Raw genomic sequence first — 20,998 nt, forward strand, 5'->3', positions numbered from 1 at the left:
AGCATATATGGCACCAACGTTTACTAACGCATATTTTCGGAAAGAGTAAAGTTTGAGGAACAGATTGCTGTAATTTATTCGATAAACTGGGTCTTAGCATTCGAACGGCAAGCTTAGGAAAGACGTCATGTTGCTTAACATATCGGTCAGGTTAAGGGGGGACATCACTCCAAAAACAGTGCTTTTGTAAAAACGTTACAAAAACCAAACGGAAAGGGAAAAATTGTTCATATTTTAACAGATAAAGTACAAAACAACACTAAGTCAATCCGCCAGGGCAGTACAGCGCTTTCGTTGAAAACGCATTTTTGAGTGTTAGGTTAGTCCATTTCGCACGGTTGCAGCGCTGGACGCCAAACGGTTTGACCTAGAACAACGAAATTTTGTGACAGTCTTCCTGAGATGTCTGGCTATGGTAGGTACCTCAATCACATATAAAAAAACATTTTTAGTTGTATTTGTGACATACCAAAAAAAATTGTTGAATTTTTTTGGTCGAAATTGTTTGATTACGAACGTTTAATAAATAATAAAAATTGACCAGTGCAAATTATTTTGATACCCACCATAGCGGCATGTCGTAGGAGCTTCCATGCTAAATCTCCCCGCTGTAGCTCAAAAACTGTTCTCAAAACTCAAAAAACTAGAGGACTGCAACCGTTTGCAATTTTATGTTCCGAGAAAAACGCGATCAAAGTTGGGGAAACTGGGCTTTTCCCCTATGCATGTTTGCGGCCCACAACCTCCTAAAACTGCAATTTTTTGAATTTTGGAATGCGGTTTTCGCCATTCGACTCAGAAAAGAATGGTCTATAGTATAAACTAATAAAAAAAAGTTGCAATTTTTGATTATTTTGGAGTGATGTCCCCCCTTAAGTCCACCGCAAGTCTTAAATTGTCTGGTTAGCTAGACCCCAATATACAGCGAGCCTATTTTTCGCAAGACTCGAAGCTTTCGGTTAAGCTTTCCGATCTGAATAATCAACGTTGAACGGTTTCACTGACTCGCAGTCAGAACTGTCATGGCAGTATGCCGGCCGCGCCGAACAAAGCAGCCTAAAACCGCTTGGTTGTCCAGAAAATACATTGTTTGACCAATCTGATGAGTGGAGTCGAAAGCTTAGACTCTTGCAAAAAGTCAGGTCGCTGCTCGTTTGGGTCCATTTTGTGACTTGTGACGGGTTTAACCAGATGGATGTTGTGCTAAACTACGCCACGACTTTTCTCAGCTTGCCATTCGGGTGCTAAGACCCAAAACGTCAAATGGATTACAGAAACCATTTCCCCTTTTAGAAAATGTATAGGTTGTTAACTTTTGTGCCTGAAATGCCTAAGTTTGCATTTGAGACGGCTAAAAATACCGCGGCGCGAGCAGTGGGCCGCTCGATCGACCTGCCGATCAACTTTTCTTCAAGTAAACGCACCTATGATTGGCCAGTGACCTATAATCAGTGCATGCTTTCTTGGGTTAGGCCATAAGAATGGCATTCCCTCCATAAGAGAGGTTTAAAACAGAAAAATATCGACATACTTTAGAGCTGAGGCCCCTTACGAGGCGAAAATCACGTGAAACGCAACGCAAACCCCATTCTGTCCACGGAAATTACAGTCCACGGAAATTACATTATTGCATGAAAAGAGGTTTACAAGCCAAACCAAAAGTGCCACCGGAACGAAAATTTTACTGGAGCAACTTGTCCACAAGGCAAACACACAAGGATTGGTTCGCAATCAAAATTTTGAATGGTCTGCTAGCAATGGGTGGAACGGAAATTACACTAATTGCTTGCTAGGCCAATTTTTTCGCCGCTTTGAAACTTATTTAAGTTTATATTTTCCGTTCTAATAGTGCCACATTACTCCGCCACTTTGCAAATTGTGATGAACGAATGCACCAACAATATGAGAAAAGTCTCAGAACGATCGCACATAAGGTAGAAAAACCGTCTCAAAAATACCGATTTTAGACTTTTCGAATTTTAGTTGTGGAGGACAATTTTCGGAGTCATCTTGTGTCTGCAAATTTTACCCGAGAGATACGTTCTACACGTCAAAACGTAGCCTCACTTGCGTAAAACAAAATGCACTTCGCGAAAGTGATTTCTTATACTCCCTTGGGCTGTAGTAGAGGCGCGAAGCCCCAAATCTGGAGCGTAGGACATCAAAAAGTGTCCACGGAAATTACATTCTGGGGTAAAACTTGCAATTTAATGGTGGAAGGAGGCAAAATTTCATCCTGATAAGAATTGTACCTTGTCCGCAAGGTCAAAAAACATTAAGGTAGGAAAAGACCCGGTTAAAATCGACTTCAGGTTGGAAGAACCAGAGAGAGGACACGAAATTATCACATTTCGCGAGAACTGCTCTTATACACTGTAAAAAATGTTCGGAATTGTACCATGCAGTGGTCTAGGAAAATTCCTATACATTGTATAGGAATTACTAAGATCCCGATACATGTATAGGAATATTCCGATTTGTATAGGTTTTATGCTATATGGGCTCAAAATGTACAGGAATATTCATATACACGTATCGGAATTTGAGTAAGTCCTATACATGTATAGGATTTTGCGATCCGTGTATAGGAATATGGCGAACTGAAAAAAATAATTTGTCATCAACCTTATTATCAGCGATTCCAATTGTTGTTTTGTGTTAAAACACTGGTAATCAATACGATTATGTGTTAACAACGTACAAAATTCACAAAAGCTGCTCGTTTGCCCGCTGACCGGATTATCCGCTAGATGGCGCTAGTGTCGTTTTGACGGACTTACTTCTCGGTGTACGCTGCGGCTAGGAATTAGGTTGGGTCAGGGGGCTCTCGACCCATCATGTTGTAAGAAAGTTGAAGTCTTTTTAACTCTTACATCGTTTTTGCTGTGGTGCTCTTGGGTGTTCAATAAGGATCACTAATGATCCAGACTCGATGGTCTATTATGGCGGAAAAGGCAGCCGTTGTCTTGAACAACGGACAGTTCATCCGGTTCAACCTGCCTTGTTTGCATATTTTGGCCGAAATCCTATACATGCATCGCAGTTGCGCCATTCCGATGTATAGGAAAAATCCAACACAACGGATGGGAGAACGCCTATTACATGTATAGCCATAATGCCGTACCGATGTATAGGAAAATTACCATACGAGTGCATGGTAAAATTCCTATACGTGTATATGTAAATAGCTTCATATACATGTATCGGAATTTGACTATAATTTTTTTTACAGTGTCCCGTTCCACTCACGTTTGTGTCCATCCCCCTCACTGCCTTCTAGAAGCTTCAGCAGACGACCACAACCACGAAAGCCACGAAAAACAATGTAACCAAGTCACTGCGACTGACTTTTGTGTTCAAAAATAACAGGAATTCAACGATTTTGTCATGTGACTTCATTAACATGCTAAATGCGCATTTTTTGAATTTTACCATCTTTTCCGGGGCTCTTGGAAAAATACGAAAATTTTCGGAAATTTTCTGCATTTTTCCCCGGAAATTTTCCGGCATTAGAATCAATCACTAGGGTTGATAGGTACTAGTGGTACCTATTGAACCCACAAAGTTTGAACCGAATCCGTGACCCAATCCCAGATCTCGGTCCTCCTTGGGGTGGAGTTACTCAGTAGTCGATTTGATGTCTTGTTACGCAAAGTTCTAAGCTGGACTTTGATCTGACCCCTTACCTGAGCGCTCAGACTTACTCAAACAATTACTTTGATACATACCAATCGATGCTGGGCATAGAAGTAACAGTTTTGAGGGTGGTGAAGGAGTGGGACTGCAACAGGACCATCGTAGGCTGGGCGAAGAGTGAAAATAGTGCACTTTTTGGGCACATTTCATCACGGTTTCCCCTGCAAATACTGCAAAACTCAAATACTTTTTGAAGCACTTTAGGACATTAAAGTAGACACCTTAGGAGACCTTTTGGTGAAAAATTTTTTTTTTTTTAGGATGACGTATTTTGGAAACGACATTTTCAGGTTAAACATTTAATCAAAAAAGACATTTATTTGAGTTTTTGCCCTATCAACCTAAGAGTACCTCATTTTGATGCAAAATTTCATTCCCTTTCCAATGAGCACAGAATCAGACCTGTAAGTACAATAGGAGCTGAGATAATGGCACTTAAGTGAAACACTGTTTCTGTAACTTGGAAAATGGCCAAAAATGGTGAAGTGCTATATCTCCGGAACTATTGGCTATTGGCCAAAACCATTGTAGGGGGTCATTCTAGACACTAATTGGTGGCGATTCACCAATTTTGGTTGAAATCGGACGCCGTCAGGTTTATGAGTGTTCAAGTTGGCGTGGAATTACCCACGGCGCTGCCGATCGTCGCGTATTTCAGATTTAAAACAGATACATGGCATGACATAAAATGTGCGAGGTGAAACATAAAATAGGAATGATAGAAAATGAGTGCGTCAGTCATGAGACAACTGAAAAATAAAACTAGAGAAAGTAAAATAGAGTCGGCTGACTGCCGCTAGCAGACAGAACTGCTGCGCACTGCGCGCATGCGCAGAGGCGGAGTTTCCGTACCGGGCCGTCAGAGCGCGCTGGCAGCGCTTGCGGCGCGGCAGCATTCAAAACGAGGCGGCGGACCGCACTCGCGTGCGTGCCTCCGTGTCATGCGCCAGGTGCGACCGCGGCGGCCGACAGGTACAGACCTGCTTCAGAATTCAATGTCCCACCAAGGGGCGGATCCATGTTGCGACTTAGGCCCTTCGGGTGACTTGCGCCCTTCGGGTGACTTAGGTTAGGTTACCCTCGCCAAAGTAGGCGACCATAAAAAATTCCACCAAAAAATTTTCACCAAAAAAATTTTCACCGAAAAAAATTTAAGATGGCGGACCCGTTACAATGGGGGGCCAAGATGGCGTGCCCGTTAAAATGGGCCACCAAGATGGCGGCCCGTTAAAATGGGCCACCTTTACTACTGGCCAATAACTTACTTTTGCGTTTACCTCCATACGCGTTGTTGAGCGTTGTTCAAACTTTTCCTGTGTCAAGACCCTACAAAAAGAAGCATTTGAAGCCCAGAATGGCGTCGATCGGACGTCAGAACCCCTATTTTCGTCATCATTGGGTCAAATTTTAAAGTGACTTCGGAACCCATCTAAAACCGGTCGTCCACTCCAAAATGTCCACTGAACTCAGATCAAGCGTCGGTTTGGCGATAGGACGCATTGTATTTGAATGGGAGGGCCGCAAAGTCAGAATTTGTATCTATATTTTCATGATTTGGGGTAAATCGCACATTATCGCTTCCCCCCAGTTTGTATGCAAACCAATCCAGGTAACCTGCATCCCAGCACGGAACTTAAATTAATACTGTATTTAAAAGTGCAGTGAGTGAACCAGACCCGAACTTCGTCCGTCTAAGGGTTCTGCAGACAACACTTCGAAGTAAAATATTGCCTAAAATGCCCAAATACGACATAAATTGGAGGAAAAGTTCTGTTAGCCCCCTTTACCCCCCGACCATTTCAACTTGGATTGGTAGGTGGATGCTGTAGCTACTACGGGCAACCGGCCGTTCAACCGCACTCAGCCGCAATTTTTTGTGCATCGACTTTTAAAATTATAAGCATTTCTAAAAATAATTGGTTTTTGACAGTTATGTTTTTTTTGCTGCCATTCGGCTTCAGCGCCATTAATGTTAATGATTAATGTTGCTTCGAGAGTACAAAGTCTTGTTTGAACGTGTTTGAACGTGTTCGAACGTGTCCAAACCTGTTCGGACGTGTTCAAACGTGTTCGAACGTCTGAATGTGTCCAAATGAGTTAGTTCAAACGTGTGTTCGAACACGCCTGAGCTTGTCGGGACGTGTCTCAACGTGCTCGAACGTGTTCCAACGGGTTCGACCGTGTTCAAACGTGCTCGAACGTGTTATCGGTACGCGTCGCCGTTTATCGCTTCCTTCCAGTTTGGATGCAGCAAACCAATCCAGGAAACCCGCATGCCAGCACGGAACTTTAATTAATACTGTATAGAAAAGCGCTTTGAGTGAACCAGATCCGAACTTCGTCCGTCTTAAAGTTCTACAGACAACGCTTCTATGCAAAATGTTGCCCAAAATGCCCAAATTCGACATAAATTGGAGGAAAAGTTACGTTACCCCCCTTTACCCCCCGGCCATTTCAACTGGGATTGGTAGGTGGATGCTGTAGCTACAACGGGCAACCGACCGTTCAACCGCACTCAAGCTCAATTTTTTTTGCATCAATTTTTGAAAATATTAGCATTTTTCTAAAATAATTGTTTTTTTGACGGTTATGTGTTTTTGCTGCCAAATCGGCTTCAGCGCCTCTCCGCATCTGATTTATGTTGCTTCGTCTTGTTCGAACGTGTTTGAACGTGTCCAAACCTGTTCGGACGTGTTCCAGCGTGTTCGGACGTCTGAAATGTGCAAATAGATGATCCAAAAGCCCCAAAATGTGAACGTCTTTGGCCCATTGCAAAAAGTAAAGCTGGTGTAGTTACCTACACCCCTGTAAACATAAGAATCAACATGCGACATCCAAGCATCTCGAATTCGGAAATGCCACCCCCATTGACGCACCCCGTTATTCAGATTACCAGGGGCGGATGGCCCGTTGGGGTGGCCCGTTGCCCAGAAACGTGACATCACGTTGAAAGGAACGTGACAAAATGTCACGGCCAGAAAATTAGCCTATTCTCATTCAAACAAATGTGACACAATGCTCAAATGAACGTGACATTTTGTCACATTCGTTTCAATGTGATGTCATGTCTCTGGAATGAGAGTGTAGTGTTGCTGCCTATACCCCTGTAATTACCGTTTAAACATAAGAGTCGACATGCGACATCCAAACATCCTGAATTTGTAAAGGTCGACCCTCTTGCTTCGCCCCTAGGAATTTCAATAACGAGGTGGGGCGAAGGAAGTGACTTATCCGAATTTGGATGTTTTGACAATACGTTGGATCAGCTTTCGAGCTAACTTCCATTCAGGATAGTTCAAGATTAGTTGTCTCTGCCCCCAAGTAGCTTAATTATATGGTCAAAAGCTGTTAAATAGATCTTTCAAAGAAGCAGTACATTTACTTCCTTAGAAAATTTGCCTTTAGTCACCACGGACTTACTGAAAGTACTTCGGCACGCGCCCCACACATGCGGGGGTCTGGGGGCGGAGCCCCCAGCGAGCAGCGCGAGTCTGAACTATCTCTGAAAATTCCAATGTGGTTAGTGGGTTTACTCAATAGGAAAATGCTGAAATATGCCCTCAAAGTGTCAAATTTAGCCATTTTAGCATTTTTCGAGTGTTTTGGTGTAAAATTTGGTCTATACCACATATGTATTGAAATATAACCTATCAATTACTATGAAAGTAGTCAAAAACATGTTTTGAGAAGGTGCTGACTGCGACGCAGCGATCCACTGCCCTCCGGGGCGGCTCGGGGCAGCCCACAAGCGTCGTAGTTGGGTCCAGATCGGCGGCCTTCCGCGCGGTGGCGGAGCGCGTTCAGAGCGCCGTTTCGGCCATAACGGTTCGAGATACGGCAAAACGCTTTAAATTTTCGGCCTGGGGGCATCAAAATGACGTGTTTACTTGGAAGACAACTTTTAAATTCCGAAATCGGCAGATTTTTGAAATTTGCACTTAGGCCCCTTTAGGCTCGGCCATGCGATATCGTAGCACCACCAAACTTTGGCAGAGGTCACTGGTGTAAAATTCATCAGGATTTCAATCAGGAAATTCCTGATTGGTCAATCAGAACATTTTCTGATTGGAAAATCCTGATGTATTTTCGCGCACCTCTGATTGATGATTTCTGATTGGTACCAGTTCTGATTGTGTTTTTTTCTGAGTGGACAGCTCTGATTGGTAAGACAACTTCAAACATCGGTAATATGACCGTGTCGGGGCACATTCAAAATTGATGATAACTGCTCTGGGGGGTCAAAACTGAGTCCGATCCAAATCTGAAGTCCGATTTTCGATAGCTCGTGATCAGGCCTCGATATGCTACTAAAGGTGATCCGATGTCTATGAAATTAAAATGGCCCTAGTCAAATCGGCTGAACATGTCACATACCAAATTTGAACCCGATACCGCAAATACTTTCCATTTTATAGGCATCTGTACTTTGACACCATCAAAATTTCCTGATGTTCTTTTCTGATTTCTGAGTGGCAATCGGCAATCAGAAAGCAGTCAGAAATTGTCTGATTGCCAATCAGAATCAATATCAGGAAATTTCTGATTGGCACTCAGACGTCAGAAATCAGGAAATTTCTGATGTCGGTGCTCAACCAGGATTTTTTCTGATTGACAATCAGAAATCAGAAAGAATTCCTGATTGACAATCAGAAATCAGAAAATCAATCAGGAAAATCCTGATTTCTGATTGGAAATCAGAAATTCAATCAGAAAATCCTGATGGCATTTACACCAGTGTGTTTTCTCACCAAATTGAACAATTTGGCACCACGAACTTTTGTCTCGGTTCAATTTGAAAAAATAAGGGACGGTCTACTCTGACGCCTTCGAGCAACATCAGAAAAACCTATTTGGTCACTTCAAATATCGCTCTTTCCGCCAAACTATTTGCTATTAGTTTAACAATCCAGCACTTCACATGAAACACGGATAAATTCCAGTGTATCTCCTCACCTTTTATTATTTGAACACAAAATACGGATTTAAGAGTTATCCCCGTGTACCATGCGACACCTAGCGGCAGACTTGCATATGTTTGGCATATGACGCCGTAATGGACGATTGTACGCAAAACATTGATATTGGCGGCCAATAGAAGGCTAAATTAGTTTGGGTAAGCTTAACTCAGAGCCTGGACATATCCAACAAAAATTCAGTAATGCTTGAATATTTTTTAAAAATTTAAAGACATGTAATGAAAATTTTATGATAAGCTGCGTGATGTAATGAAACTTTCATTACATGGCTAATGTCATTAAACTTTATGACCGAGGTAATGAAATTTTCATTACAATGTAATGAATGTGGAGATGTAATTAAAAATAATGACGTTTAATGAAAAGCAATGTCACAAATAATGTCATTAAATTTCATTCATCATTAACAGTGCGAATGACAATCCTTCGCGCGAATGCATACTTCCTGGATACTACCTCCCAGAAAAGAGACCTTTTTTCAAATTAAATACTTCCTAATTTGTAAGTCGTGAAAATGCATTTCCATCTCCAGCAGAATCCAGCTCAGCAGCGAGGCCGAAAGCCTTCCTCTGGCTAGTAAATTTCATAACTGTCTCAAGAGGCGTGGCTAAGAGCACTTGTAAGGTCATCAGGCAGCACACCCATCGTCTCCTGTAGGACGTGGCGGCACAGCAGTAGAGAGCGTGTACCACAAGTTCAAGTTCACCGGTTCGAAACCCGCTGATCAAAAGGAGAATCAGTTCATAAAATGGCAAAAGGCCGGACAGGTGTTCATATACATAAACACCAAGTTGTCCTTTTGCTTAACTACCCTAAAATGACCTCGGTAACGCGAATATTAATTTAAATGACATGATATGAATTTTCATAACGTGATTTTAGTACAATTTACAATCATTTGTGATTTAAATTTTCATAACAATTGTTTGTAAAAAAAATGCCAACCAAAGTTATGAAAATTACATCTGATCCTTTTGACAGTGTAAGCGAAAGCCAAATAGACAGCATCTTTGTTAACCGCATTTAAAACAATTATTGTTTTTTATTTCAGTTCAAGGATTTATTCCCTCTACCCAACATGCAAAGCAGGAAGCCAAAGAAAGCACACCCGGTATGAACGAATCTGAAAATGCACAACGAAGTTTAACATTGCTCATGGAGCACCTCCCTAAGGTTGGCCAATCCACATTGCCGCGTCGATTGGTTGTATTTTGAACCTTCTCTGGCAATTTGGGTTGGCCAAGTAATGAGAGCTTCATGGAGCTCGTTTTCGAATACACAAAAGTATACGCAGACCGATAGTTTATCTAACCATGCTTGCGATTCTGTAATTCACTACACTTGAAATGTCTTACAAAGAAATTTCCCATTATACGAAGAAAATGGCGCAAGCATACTACGAAGGTGGTTTTTCTTCGTATAATACGTATACGTATAATAACGAAGGTTTTTCTTTGTATCTTACAATGAAAAAGCCCTTAAGATTCGTATTACGAAGGAATATTCCTTCGTTTTATGCTTGAACCGAATTCACGAATAACATATAGGTGAAATCTCATTGTAAGACATTTAGAGTGCATACTAGGTAGGGTGGTCCACTTTTTTTAAAGGTTTCAAAAATTGAGGAGCGCCGTCCAGATTCTGAAAGTAGGTGTAAAATCATGAATTTTGATACAAATATGATAAGATTTGGATCATTCTTAGGGGTCCATCAACGCGCCTGAACTTTAAAGAAAAATTGAAAATGTACTAGTTTACTAAAATCGATGCTGTTTCGAGAGGTCTTGTCCGATTTTCGATTGCAAAACGGCGATCTTTTCGGGAAAGTGCCTTCTAATTGATGATGTACATACTATGACGATCCGACGCATTGCCTTCTTTCCAGGGGCGTTTAATCCCGTTTTTAGTCCCTAAATCCAACATGTTCCTGCGTTTCGAAGGTGTTGGAGTCGTCCGATCGAATTGTTTGGGTCACCAATCGACGCGCCTGATCAAAACCTTTCGAAAAATGTCTCAGGCGTCAAAATCGGTTGGTTTGCCTACTGTACAGGAGCAAAAAACCACTAAAATTCGCTTAAAAATTGCACTTTTGCGATACAAAAAATCTCTTTGGGCATCGTGTCAGATTTCTTGTGGTGCCATTTGACGCGCCGGGTCAAAAACTTTCAATTACCGTTTCGGGCGTCTGAATCCGGTAGGTTGCCTATCCCACAGACCAATTTTTCGACATTCGACATTTTTTGCTTGTAGGGTCGACAACACACCGGATTTGTTCGCCTGAGACGATACTCGAAAGTTTTTGACTGGGCGCGTCAAATGGCATCACAAGAAATCTGACACGATACCAAACAAGATATTTTGTGTCACAAAAAGGCAATTTTTAGCGCGTTTTAGTGGTTTTTTGCACCTGTACGGTAGGCACACCAACCGATTTTGACACCTGAGACATTTTTCGAAAGGTATTGATCAGGCGCGTCGAACGGTGACTCAAACTATCCGATCGGACGACTCAAACACCTTCGAAGCGCAGGAACATCTTGGAATTAGGGGCTCCAAACGGGATTATACGCCCCTGGAAAATAGGCAATGCGTCGGATCGTCATGATATGTACATCATCAATTAGAAGGCACTTTCCCGAAAAGATCGCCGTTTTGCAATCGAAAATCGGACAAAGACTCTCGAAACAGTATCGATTTTAGTGAACCGGTACATTTTCAATTTTTCTTTAAAGTTCAGGCGCGTTGATGGACCCCTGAGAATGATCCAAATCTTATCATATTTGTATCAAAATTCATGATTTTACACCTACTTTCAGAATCTGGACGGCGCGCCTAAATTTTTGAAACTTTTAAAAAAAGGGGACCACTCTAATACTAGGGTGGGTCGAAAATCCCAGAATTAAACGGCGTATGGTTTTCTTTGCAGTTGACCATATTTGACAAGGTAGGTTTACGCCAGACCGCGTCTTGTCGTAACAGGCTTCGCGATGTCTCGCGGCCTGTTCCTCCAATCCGCGCCTGGCGTACCTACCTTGGCCTGCGGCGCTAGCCTGCCTTCGGCAGGCATTGGCTTGTCCATCGTCGGTTACTTCTTACGTGTTGCATGCTCGGGGGCTCCGCCCCCCAGACCCCCCTTAATTCTAGAAAGAGTTGCTTCATTTACAGATAACACGTTCTTGACCCTTGTAACTTTTTAACTTGTAGGGGCTGGGGGGCTCCGCCCCCCCAGACCCCCCTTTCTTCAAGACAGAGGTGATCTACCTGCAGAAAACTCGATTTTTCGCCGTTTTTGAGGTGTTTTTCGGCTATAAAAACTGAACAAGTTGAGCTAGGATAGTGAAATTTCGCGTGTGCCGAGCCAAGAATATACCTAATAAGCCTGCAAAATCTCAGCCAGATCAGCCGAGCCGTTCAGGAGGAGTAGTGTTTACACACAGACTGACAGACAGACGGACAGACAGACAAAACTTTTCAACCGCACTGGAGTAACAGGCTTCGCTATCGCTCAGCCAAAAACTTTGTGACCGGACGAAAATTGTTGCCAGGGCGAAACTTTACACATTCCAGCGAAAGCTCAAAAACACTAAAAAGTGATCTTTACGAGAATGTTTATTGCCTGTGGATCCAATATGATCATACTGTTCGAAAGATCTAAATAACAGGAAAAGTAGCGATATACATCGGCAACTTTGGCCCGTCCCGTACAGTAAGATACGTACGAATTTCACCCATGTTTGACCCCAACGGAATTAAAACCTAAATCTGGGGTTAAAATTAATGTCATTTTCGTCATCAGCACCCTTAAAAACATCAGAAACAATGCAAAAACTCGAATAAAAAGAATGTTCAAAAAATACCCCGCTGGGATTTGAACCCGGGTCCGAACTTCTCCGATTCGCTCGAAACTGGCACCATTGTTTTTTTCTCGTCGCCCCGGTTCCAAAAATAACCCTACATGCCCTCCTAGCTGCATCCGTTGCCGAGATCCTTCTCGACCCCATGTAGACCATGATGCACCTGCAGCAGCGCCCCCGGGGCTCGGATCGGATTTGCTGCCACCGGGCGGTTCTTAGGGTCACCCAAGGAGGCTGCATACCAAATTTGGTCAAGATCGGACCACGGGAAGTCCTCGGACGAACGGACGGACGGACGGACGCACAGCAGGGATCATACTATATGCCCGTCCCTCCGTCATTTTTTTACAAAAAAATGAACGGGACGGGCCAAAAAACACAAAATTTTGGTATTTAAAGTTTTGTGATTGGACAAAAACTCGATTTGTTGTTAATTATAGAAGAAAGTGTAAGCGTTCGTCGGGCCATCTCCTGCCGAACAAGGGCTTTCCTTCGCTTTGCTTGTAACTTATTTTGCAACAATTCGAGTTTTTGTCCAATCACAAAACTTTAAATACCAAAATTTTGCATTTTTTTTGGTCTTTCAAACAGTATGATCATATTGGATCCACAGGCAATACATATTCTCGTAAAGATAACTTTTTAGTGTTTTTGAGCTTTTGCTGAAATGTGTAGAAAGTGATTCCATATCTAGGGAGCACAAGATTTTTTTTGGTGTCACCGATCTGGCCCAAAACTTTACCACATGTACCCCTAGGGTAAAGAAAGATGCCCACAAATTTTGAAGGTCCTAGGTCGACCCAGTCCGGAGCAGTGGGCCTTAGTGTGTTTTGCGACGTTTTGGTAAAAGTCAACTTTGAAGGTACCAATCGATGGGAAGGGCTTGACCTAGGGACTTGAAAATTTTACCATGTCTTAGAGGGCATGAGGAAAACATTTAAGAATTTTTTCAAGAATTTTGAAAAACTTTTACTTTTTGAAAAAAGTTGAACTTTAATTTTTTTCTCTAGATCTCAAAAACATATTTTTGAAAAAAATTGAAAAAATTTGAGAAAGTGCCTTTTCTTGGTCCTAGTAACTGTACAAAATTTCAGCCTGGGCACAGACTTGGTTTGGGAGCTATGGAAGAAAGCGACAAATTTCACTCCGTAGTCTGAAGGACTTTAGCGGAGAAATGACTCATTTGTAGCCTGGGTATATAAGGATGGGATAAGCTATGATCCCAAGATAGACATAGTGATCTGATGAATATCTTCTACTTCCTTACTTGTGTTTTGAGTGGTTTCAGCCTGTCAGGATTATGTTTCGAAGAGCCAAATCAGGGGCAAATTAGAGAGACGGTTTGATTACGATTCCACCTGTGAAATGAACTTACAATGACTTGGCTCTTCGAAACATAATCCTGACAGGCTGAAACCACTCAAAACACAAGTAAGGAAGTAGAAGATTTTCATCAGATCACTATGTCCATCTTGGGATCATAGCTTATCCCATTCTTATATACCCAGGCTACAAATGAGTCATATCTCCGCTAAAGTCCTTCAGACTAGGGAGTGAAATTTGTCGCTTTCTTCCATAGCTCCCAAACCAAGTCTGTGCCCAGGCTGAAATTTTGTACAGTTACTAGGACCAAGGAAAGGCACTTTCTCAATTTTTTTCATTTTTTTTCAAAAATATGTTTTTGAGATCTAGAGAAAAAAAATTAAAGTTCAACTTTTTTCAAAAAGTTAAAGTTTTCAAAATTCTTGAAAAAATTCTAAAATGTTGTCCTCATACCCTCTAAGACCTGGTAAAATGTTCAAGTCCCTAGGTCAAGCCCTTCCCATCGATTGGTACCTTCAAAGTTGACTTTTACCAAAAAGTCGCAAAACACACTAAGGCCCACTGCTCCAGACTGGGTCGACCTAGGACCTTCAAAATTTGTGGGCATCTTTCTTTACCCTAGGGGTACATGTGGTAAAGTTTTGGGCCAGATCGGTGACACCAAAAAAAATCTTGTGCTCCCTAGATATGGAATCACTCTAAAGTTTCGCCCTGGCAACAATTTTCGTCCGATCACAAAGTTATATATACCAAAAAATTGCATTTTTTGAGCTCTTTCCATTTATATAAAAATATGGGACCTTTGAGCAAACAATAGACCCTTAAATCCAATTTTAAGTGTTTTGCAATTTTGTATTAGCGTGAAAACAAGTGCCCGGGCTTAACCGAGATGTCAAGCCACATCGCCCAGACTTTGCAGGGATATAAACGAACATATTCCGCACCCATCGCGAGATAGCCGCATTCTGGGCGATCCATGGTTTCATCCCTGTAGGGCCAAAAGTGCCATTTTTCACCATTAGACCTAAGTTTGGAGCCTCCAAAGAGATGGAAGGTGACGTCACCAGACCCCAGCATTGTGGGATCTCTTTTCTTAGTATATGGTCAACTGCAAAGAAAACCATACGCCGTTTAATTCTGGGATTTTCGGCCCACCCTAGTGCATACTCTAGTGGACTCTGTTTAAAATGCATTATTATATGCTTTTCATTTACAATAATGCAGGCACAGAAACGTTAGCATTTCTGCATAAGATTAACTTAGTGATGGACAATATTGCACACCTTGCTTGAAAACTTTTTCGGCAAGATGAAAACACTTTGAGCCAAGGATGAAGGAGGAGTGTCCAATTTCCAAAACGCCACCAACTCGCTCATCATCAGCCGTCCCTTTTGTTTGGAAGACGCAATATCAGCAAAAGGCTGCGCAGCCTGCTTGCCGCGCATTTAGGATGCTCCAGACTGGTGACTCCACGCACCCAGCATGAGAGAAGGGCGCCCTGGAGAAGAAGCTGAGCGCCGCCTGGGGTGGTCCTAAAAAAAATGAAGTTGCCCGGATCGTCCAACGCCGCCCGGATCTGGATTCTACATCGAAAAAAATTAAAATATGTGGTTTTTCTTTTTTCGAAAAAATGATTTTTAGGACCTCCTCAAAGCCCTAAAAGTTTTTAACAGTGCTGTTAATAGGAAAAATTCGTAACTTGGTCAATTTTTGACCGATTTTCAAAAACGAAACGGGGATTTGTTCGTTTTTGAATGCTTATTACGAAAAAAAACATGCCAAACCCTCATTTTGGTTTGTCGCCAAACCCAGGGCGCGTCCTGGGAATTTTTCAGTGTTCCCAGGGTTCGGCCTGGGAAATTTTCACCACTTCCTGGGAATCTATCTGGGTCCCCCAAATGACCCCCCTGACACCCCACCGTGTCGACTTTCACAAGTCTTTCTCTTGTAGGATGTCATCGGCGACCTCACAAGGTGCCCGATGACGTCCTCCTGGGGTTCGCCATGACGACCCCCATGTTTGACCGTGCATTCTGGGCCGCACGGACCTACCCAATCCGATGCTGAAGTCTGTTTTGTCCTACGACCAGTAGTTTGTGAGATACGAGGACGTACCACGAGGTCGCCGTCCAGGCAGAGGAGAAAGTGGTGATTTTTTGGCCCGTCCCGTTCATTTTTTTGTAAAAAAAATGACGGAGGGACGGGCATATAGTATGATCCCTGCTGTGCGTCCGTTCGTTCGTCCGTCCGTCCGAGGACTTCCCGTGGTCCGATCTTGACCAAATTTGGTATGCAGCCTCCTTGGGTGACCCTAAGAACCGCCCGGTGGCAGCAAATCCGATCCGAGCCCCGGGGGCGCTGCTGCAGGTGCATCATGGTCTACATGGGGTCGAGGAGGATCTCGGCAACGGATGCAGCTAGGAGGGCATGTAGGGGTATTTTTAGAATCGGGGCGACGAGAGAAAACCAATGGTGCCAGTTTCGAGCGAATCGGAGAAGTTTGGACCCGGGTTCAAACCTCAGCGGGGTATTTTTGGAACATTCTTTTTATTCGAGTTTTTGCATTGTTTCTGATGTTTTTAGGGTGCTGATGACGAAAACGACATTTATTTCAACCCCAGACTCAGCTTTTATTCCCGTCAGGGTCAAACATAGGCGAAATTCGTACGTTCCTTAATGCACGGGACGGGCCAAAGTTGCCGATTTATATCGCTACTTTTCCTGTTATTGGAGGCCAAAGTAGCTCTGGCCGCCGTTCTATTGGGTGTCCGGGACTTCTGACTTCGGATTCGGGTTCAGGGGGTCTTCAGCTACCCATAGCCGGAAGTTGGTCTTGATAGGTCTCATGGTTTGACCAGGACGGCGTCAACCGCCCAAAACTGTACCGTTAACCTGCCGCCAAACAACCAATCGCCGTCCTAGGCAGTCTGTTGGCCCCATCGAGGCCAAACTCGGGCTCAGGGCAGGCTTAGACCCCCTGAACCCAAATCCAAAGTCAGAAGTCCCGGACACCTGATAGAACGGCGGCCAGTGCTACTTTGGCCTCCAAAAAATCACCACTTCCTCCTCTGCCTGGACGGCGGCCTCTCGGCATCGTATCTCCGAAACTACTGATCGCAGGACTAAACGGACTTCGGCATCGGATTGAGTAGGTCCAAAGGACCCCAAACACACGCTTATATACGGGGGTCATAATGGTGAACCTCGGGGAGAGGTTGTCGGGCACCCTGTGAGGTCGCCGATGAAAGCTTGGACCGCCGTTCTATTAGGTGTCCGGGACTTCTGACTTTGAATTTGGGTTCAGGGGGTCTTGGCCTGCCCGAAGCCCGAGTTTGGCGTCGATGGGGCCAACAGACTGCCCAGGACGGCGATTGGTTGTTTGGCGGCAGGTAAATGGTACAGTTTTGGGCGGTTTACGCCGTCCTGGTCAAACCATGAGACCTATCGAGACCAACTTCCGGCTATGGGTAGCTGAAGACCCCCTGAACCCGAATCCGAAGTCAGAAGTCCCGGACACCCAATAGAACGGCGCACAGTGGGCCACGAAGCCGGTTTAGGCGGACATATTTCCATTTTTGCAACTCTCTAATCTTAAAGTTATTTTCATGGCATCTCTTCCCAATACTCCAAGGAGCCAGGATTAGACCGAATTTTCAACACAGGGACACATTGAGGCAAACATACAGGTGGTCAAACGCGCACAAACGATTTGCGCCACTTTGGTGCACTAAAAATGCATGTTTTCAAACGGAAAAAGTACTTGAAAATTTTTGTGCAGCAAACTTTTTACTGACACCGCGTGAAAGAGCGTTTCTTCACGAACATTTGCATACATTTACTTTTGATTTTAGACGATTTTTGTGGTGTCCAGCTTCATTTTTACTATACTCTTACAAAATTGTTAATATTAAACCTTTGCAGAGGCGGCACTTTTTTGTTTAACGTTGTTTAACGGCCTCCTTCAGTCCTTGTGGAAGCCAACATGCCAAGGAACAAAACCCAAAAGAACTAAGCTGCACCTACCTGCACCTTTGAGTTGCAGGGTCTCCCAAACATCGTCTTAAAGGAGAAAAATGGTCCCGCGCAGCAGAACGCTTCCCCGCGTAACGGAGGAATCGCCTCATAGTTTTCGTTTCTAATGCTTAGAGTTGTGCATGTCAGAGTTTTCGTTCAACGTGAGTGCATGTTTTGGTTTTTGCGTTGCTCAATTCATGAAAATGCAGAAAATTTGTCAGACCATGTCTTGGCGTAATAGGTCCCTGTGCATCAGATATTGTCAAATTTCGCCCTTGAGGTGCTAAGGACGGTCCCATGCATCAGATATTGTCAAAAACGGATTCTACGCCCCTCAAAACCCCCGACTACCAAGTTACACGTCAAAATAACTATTGGTATGGCCTGAGAGAATTATGTCCGCCTAATTCGGCTTCGTGGCCCACTGTGCGGCGGCCAGAGCTACTTTGGCCTCCAAAAATTCACCACTTCCTCCCCTGCCTGGACGGCGACCTCGTGGTACGTCCTCGTATCTTCTAAACTACTGGTCGTAGGACAAAACGGACTTCGGCATCGGATTGGGTAGGTCCGTGCGGCCCAGAATGCACGGTCAAACATGGGGGTCGTCATGGCGAACCCCAGGAGGACGTCATCGGGCACCTTGTGAGGTCGCCGATGACATCCTACAAGAGAAAGACTTGTGAAAGTCGACACGGTAGGGTGTCTGGGGGGTCATTTGGGGGACCCAGATAGATTCCCAGGAAGTGTTGAAAATTTCCCAGGACGGACCCTGGGAACACTGAAAAATTCCCAGGACGCGTCCTGGGTTTGGCGACTTATGGATAATTCTCAGGACGGTCCTGGGAAATATTCACGGCGTCGTGGGAATATTGCACCGTTCCCAGGGAGAAGCTCCAGACAAAAAAAAACCACTTGGTCGGCGACATCCTAGGAGCGGGCGCTTGTGGTGTTTTATCGGTTCCTTGTATGTATACGAACTGCCGAAAAGACACTTGGACGAAATCCGACAACCCCTGTGGCTTTGGTACGGGTCTAAACATCCCAAAAACAGCTGTTTTCGAGGGTTTGGGACTAGATGGGTTCTCGCAAACCGAGATCCAAAAAAGTACCCAAATGGGTCTCAGATACTCAAAAAAATACGCTCTTTCGAATGCCGTGTCGAACGAGGCTCTACGACGTCGGGTTTGGATGCTACGGGCTCTCAAAGTTGTTCAATTTCACTATTTTTACTGAAGATTTGAGCATATCAGGGCCGTTTGAAGTAGACCATCGGCGATTTCGCTCCTCTTTGTCTTAAATGGTGCCTACCCATAGGTAAACACCCCCACAAAATTTCAGCCATGTCAGGCAATTATAAGAGGAACTGTGAACAATTTAAGTTTTGGGTCATTTTACCACTGGGCTTAGGTGGTTTTGGGTCCAATTATTTTTTCTGGACCCATAACCACCTAAGCCCAGTGGTAAAATGACCCAAAACTTAAATAGTTCACAGTTCCTCTTATAATTGCCTGACATGGCTAAAATTTTGTGGGGGTGTTTACCTATGGGTAGGCACCATTTAAGACAAAGAGGAGCGAAATCGCCGATGGTCTACTTCCAACGGCCCTGATATGCTCAAATCTTCAGTAAAAATAGTGAAATTGAACAACTTTGAGAGCCCGTAGCATCCAAACCCGACGTCGTAGAGCCTCGTTCGACACGGCATTCGAAAGAGCGTATTTTTTTGAGTATCTGAGACCCATTTGGGTACTTTTTTGGATCTCGGTTTGCGAGAACCCATCTAGTCCCAAACCCTCGAAAACAGCTGTTTTTGGGGTGTTTAGACCCGTACCAAAGCCACAGGGGGTGTCGGATTTCGTCCAAGTGTCTTTTCGGCAGTTCGTATACATACAAGGAACCGATAAAACACCACAAGCGCCCGCTCTTAGGATGTCGCCGACCAAGTGTTTTTTTTTGTCTGGAGCTTCTCAGGGTCCGTCCTGGGAAATTACCAAATACCCTGGGAATGAACCAATGTGCCTGGGAATCCCAGGGGACAGATTTACCGTGGAGCTATAACGCCTTCGCACATGTGTTACCGGGGGTTACAGTGGGGGCTCTCCCTCTCCCTTCCCACGGCGCTTTGACGTGGACCCTTTTTCACTAGGATGTCGACGATGGAAAGTCAAACCTTTCGATTTTGACTGAGTTGCTGATGCACTGGGAGCAGAGTCTCGGCGGCGACCGACTCTCACTCTCTGGTCGCCTCTGGAACAGTCTTCGTGGCAACGCGGTGAGCGCAGCACACTGAAACCTCGTCAGCGACGATAATCAGACCTCCTGCCAAGGAATGAAAAAAAGTATTGCTAAAGTTTAACAGGCTATCGCGTCACAAACTACATTTTTCATCTTCCACCACAGAAATACGAGCGTTTTGGACATAAGCACGTACTTCCACGCCGGGTCATTTTTCGGAGGACATTATTTACCGATGCTTAAAGTTCAATTTAGAGGTTCCTTAGGTCCCATACTGTTTACAGTCTGTGACTGCCCCCCCCCCCTCCCCCCCCTTGCGCACATGTTTTTTTGGGGGGAAACTTCATCGGAAGAAATTATCCGTTAACTACAAAAACATATATTTGCAACAGTCGAAAGCGTGATCAGTTGATGGAATGAAAAAAAAAGCTTTCAGAAAAAATTTGCCAGTCCTAAAAATTAAACCACGTGGCTGATCAAAGTAACAAGAAAGGCAGTGTAATGGGCCCCCAGATTTCTTTTCCGCGCTAAGTGCATTAACTTACCTCTTTACCTCACCTTACATTATCGTTTCCCTTCCCAATCAACATGTTTCCAGTTCAGCGTTTCTGGATCGTTGGGGCTCATGGGAATGGTGCTGATGGCAGTGTACATGAGGGGCAAACTGCAGGGCTCCCAGGGTCTCGTCGAGTCCATCGTCGACATGGTGTACGCGGTGTCCCTCTTCGGGAGCGCCACGGCCCATCTCTTCTTTGTCAGGAACCGCAGCGTCGCACGGACCATGCTTCAAAGACTCGTCAAGGTCGCCTCCCAGCTGCAAGCCCGGCAACGCAGTGCTGCCGAGGAGGTGAGGCGGGCACAGCGCGCTCTTACCCATCAATCAACATTTTTTAAAAATAT

At 44.1% G+C, this 20,998-nt stretch overlaps 2 protein-coding genes across 2 annotated transcripts in view; one reads left to right on the plus strand and one right to left on the minus strand.

The window, feature by feature from the left end:
- The window catches only part of LOC117650729 (fidgetin-like protein 1), a 32,996-nt gene extending 29,200 nt beyond the window's left edge, over window positions 1-3,796 (minus strand). Inside the window, exon 1 of the mRNA XM_034394320.1 lies at window positions 3,729-3,796. Within this exon, the coding sequence (XP_034250211.1) occupies window positions 3,729-3,796 (68 nt within the window). The remainder of the gene's footprint in view (window positions 1-3,728) is intronic.
- Window positions 1-20,998, plus strand: part of LOC117650730 — a 225,683-nt gene that overhangs the window by 143,194 nt on the left and 61,491 nt on the right. The window contains exons 2-4 of the mRNA XM_034394321.1: window positions 9,724-9,783; window positions 20,010-20,135; window positions 20,697-20,945. Of these exons, the coding sequence (XP_034250212.1) occupies window positions 9,751-9,783; window positions 20,010-20,135; window positions 20,697-20,945 (408 nt within the window). The 5' untranslated portion in view covers window positions 9,724-9,750. The remainder of the gene's footprint in view (window positions 1-9,723; window positions 9,784-20,009; window positions 20,136-20,696; window positions 20,946-20,998) is intronic.

This window comes from Thrips palmi, unplaced genomic scaffold (assembly GCF_012932325.1).
Source record: "Thrips palmi isolate BJ-2018 unplaced genomic scaffold, TpBJ-2018v1 HiC_scaffold_5, whole genome shotgun sequence".
Lineage (NCBI taxonomy): Eukaryota > Metazoa > Arthropoda > Insecta > Thysanoptera > Thripidae > Thrips > Thrips palmi.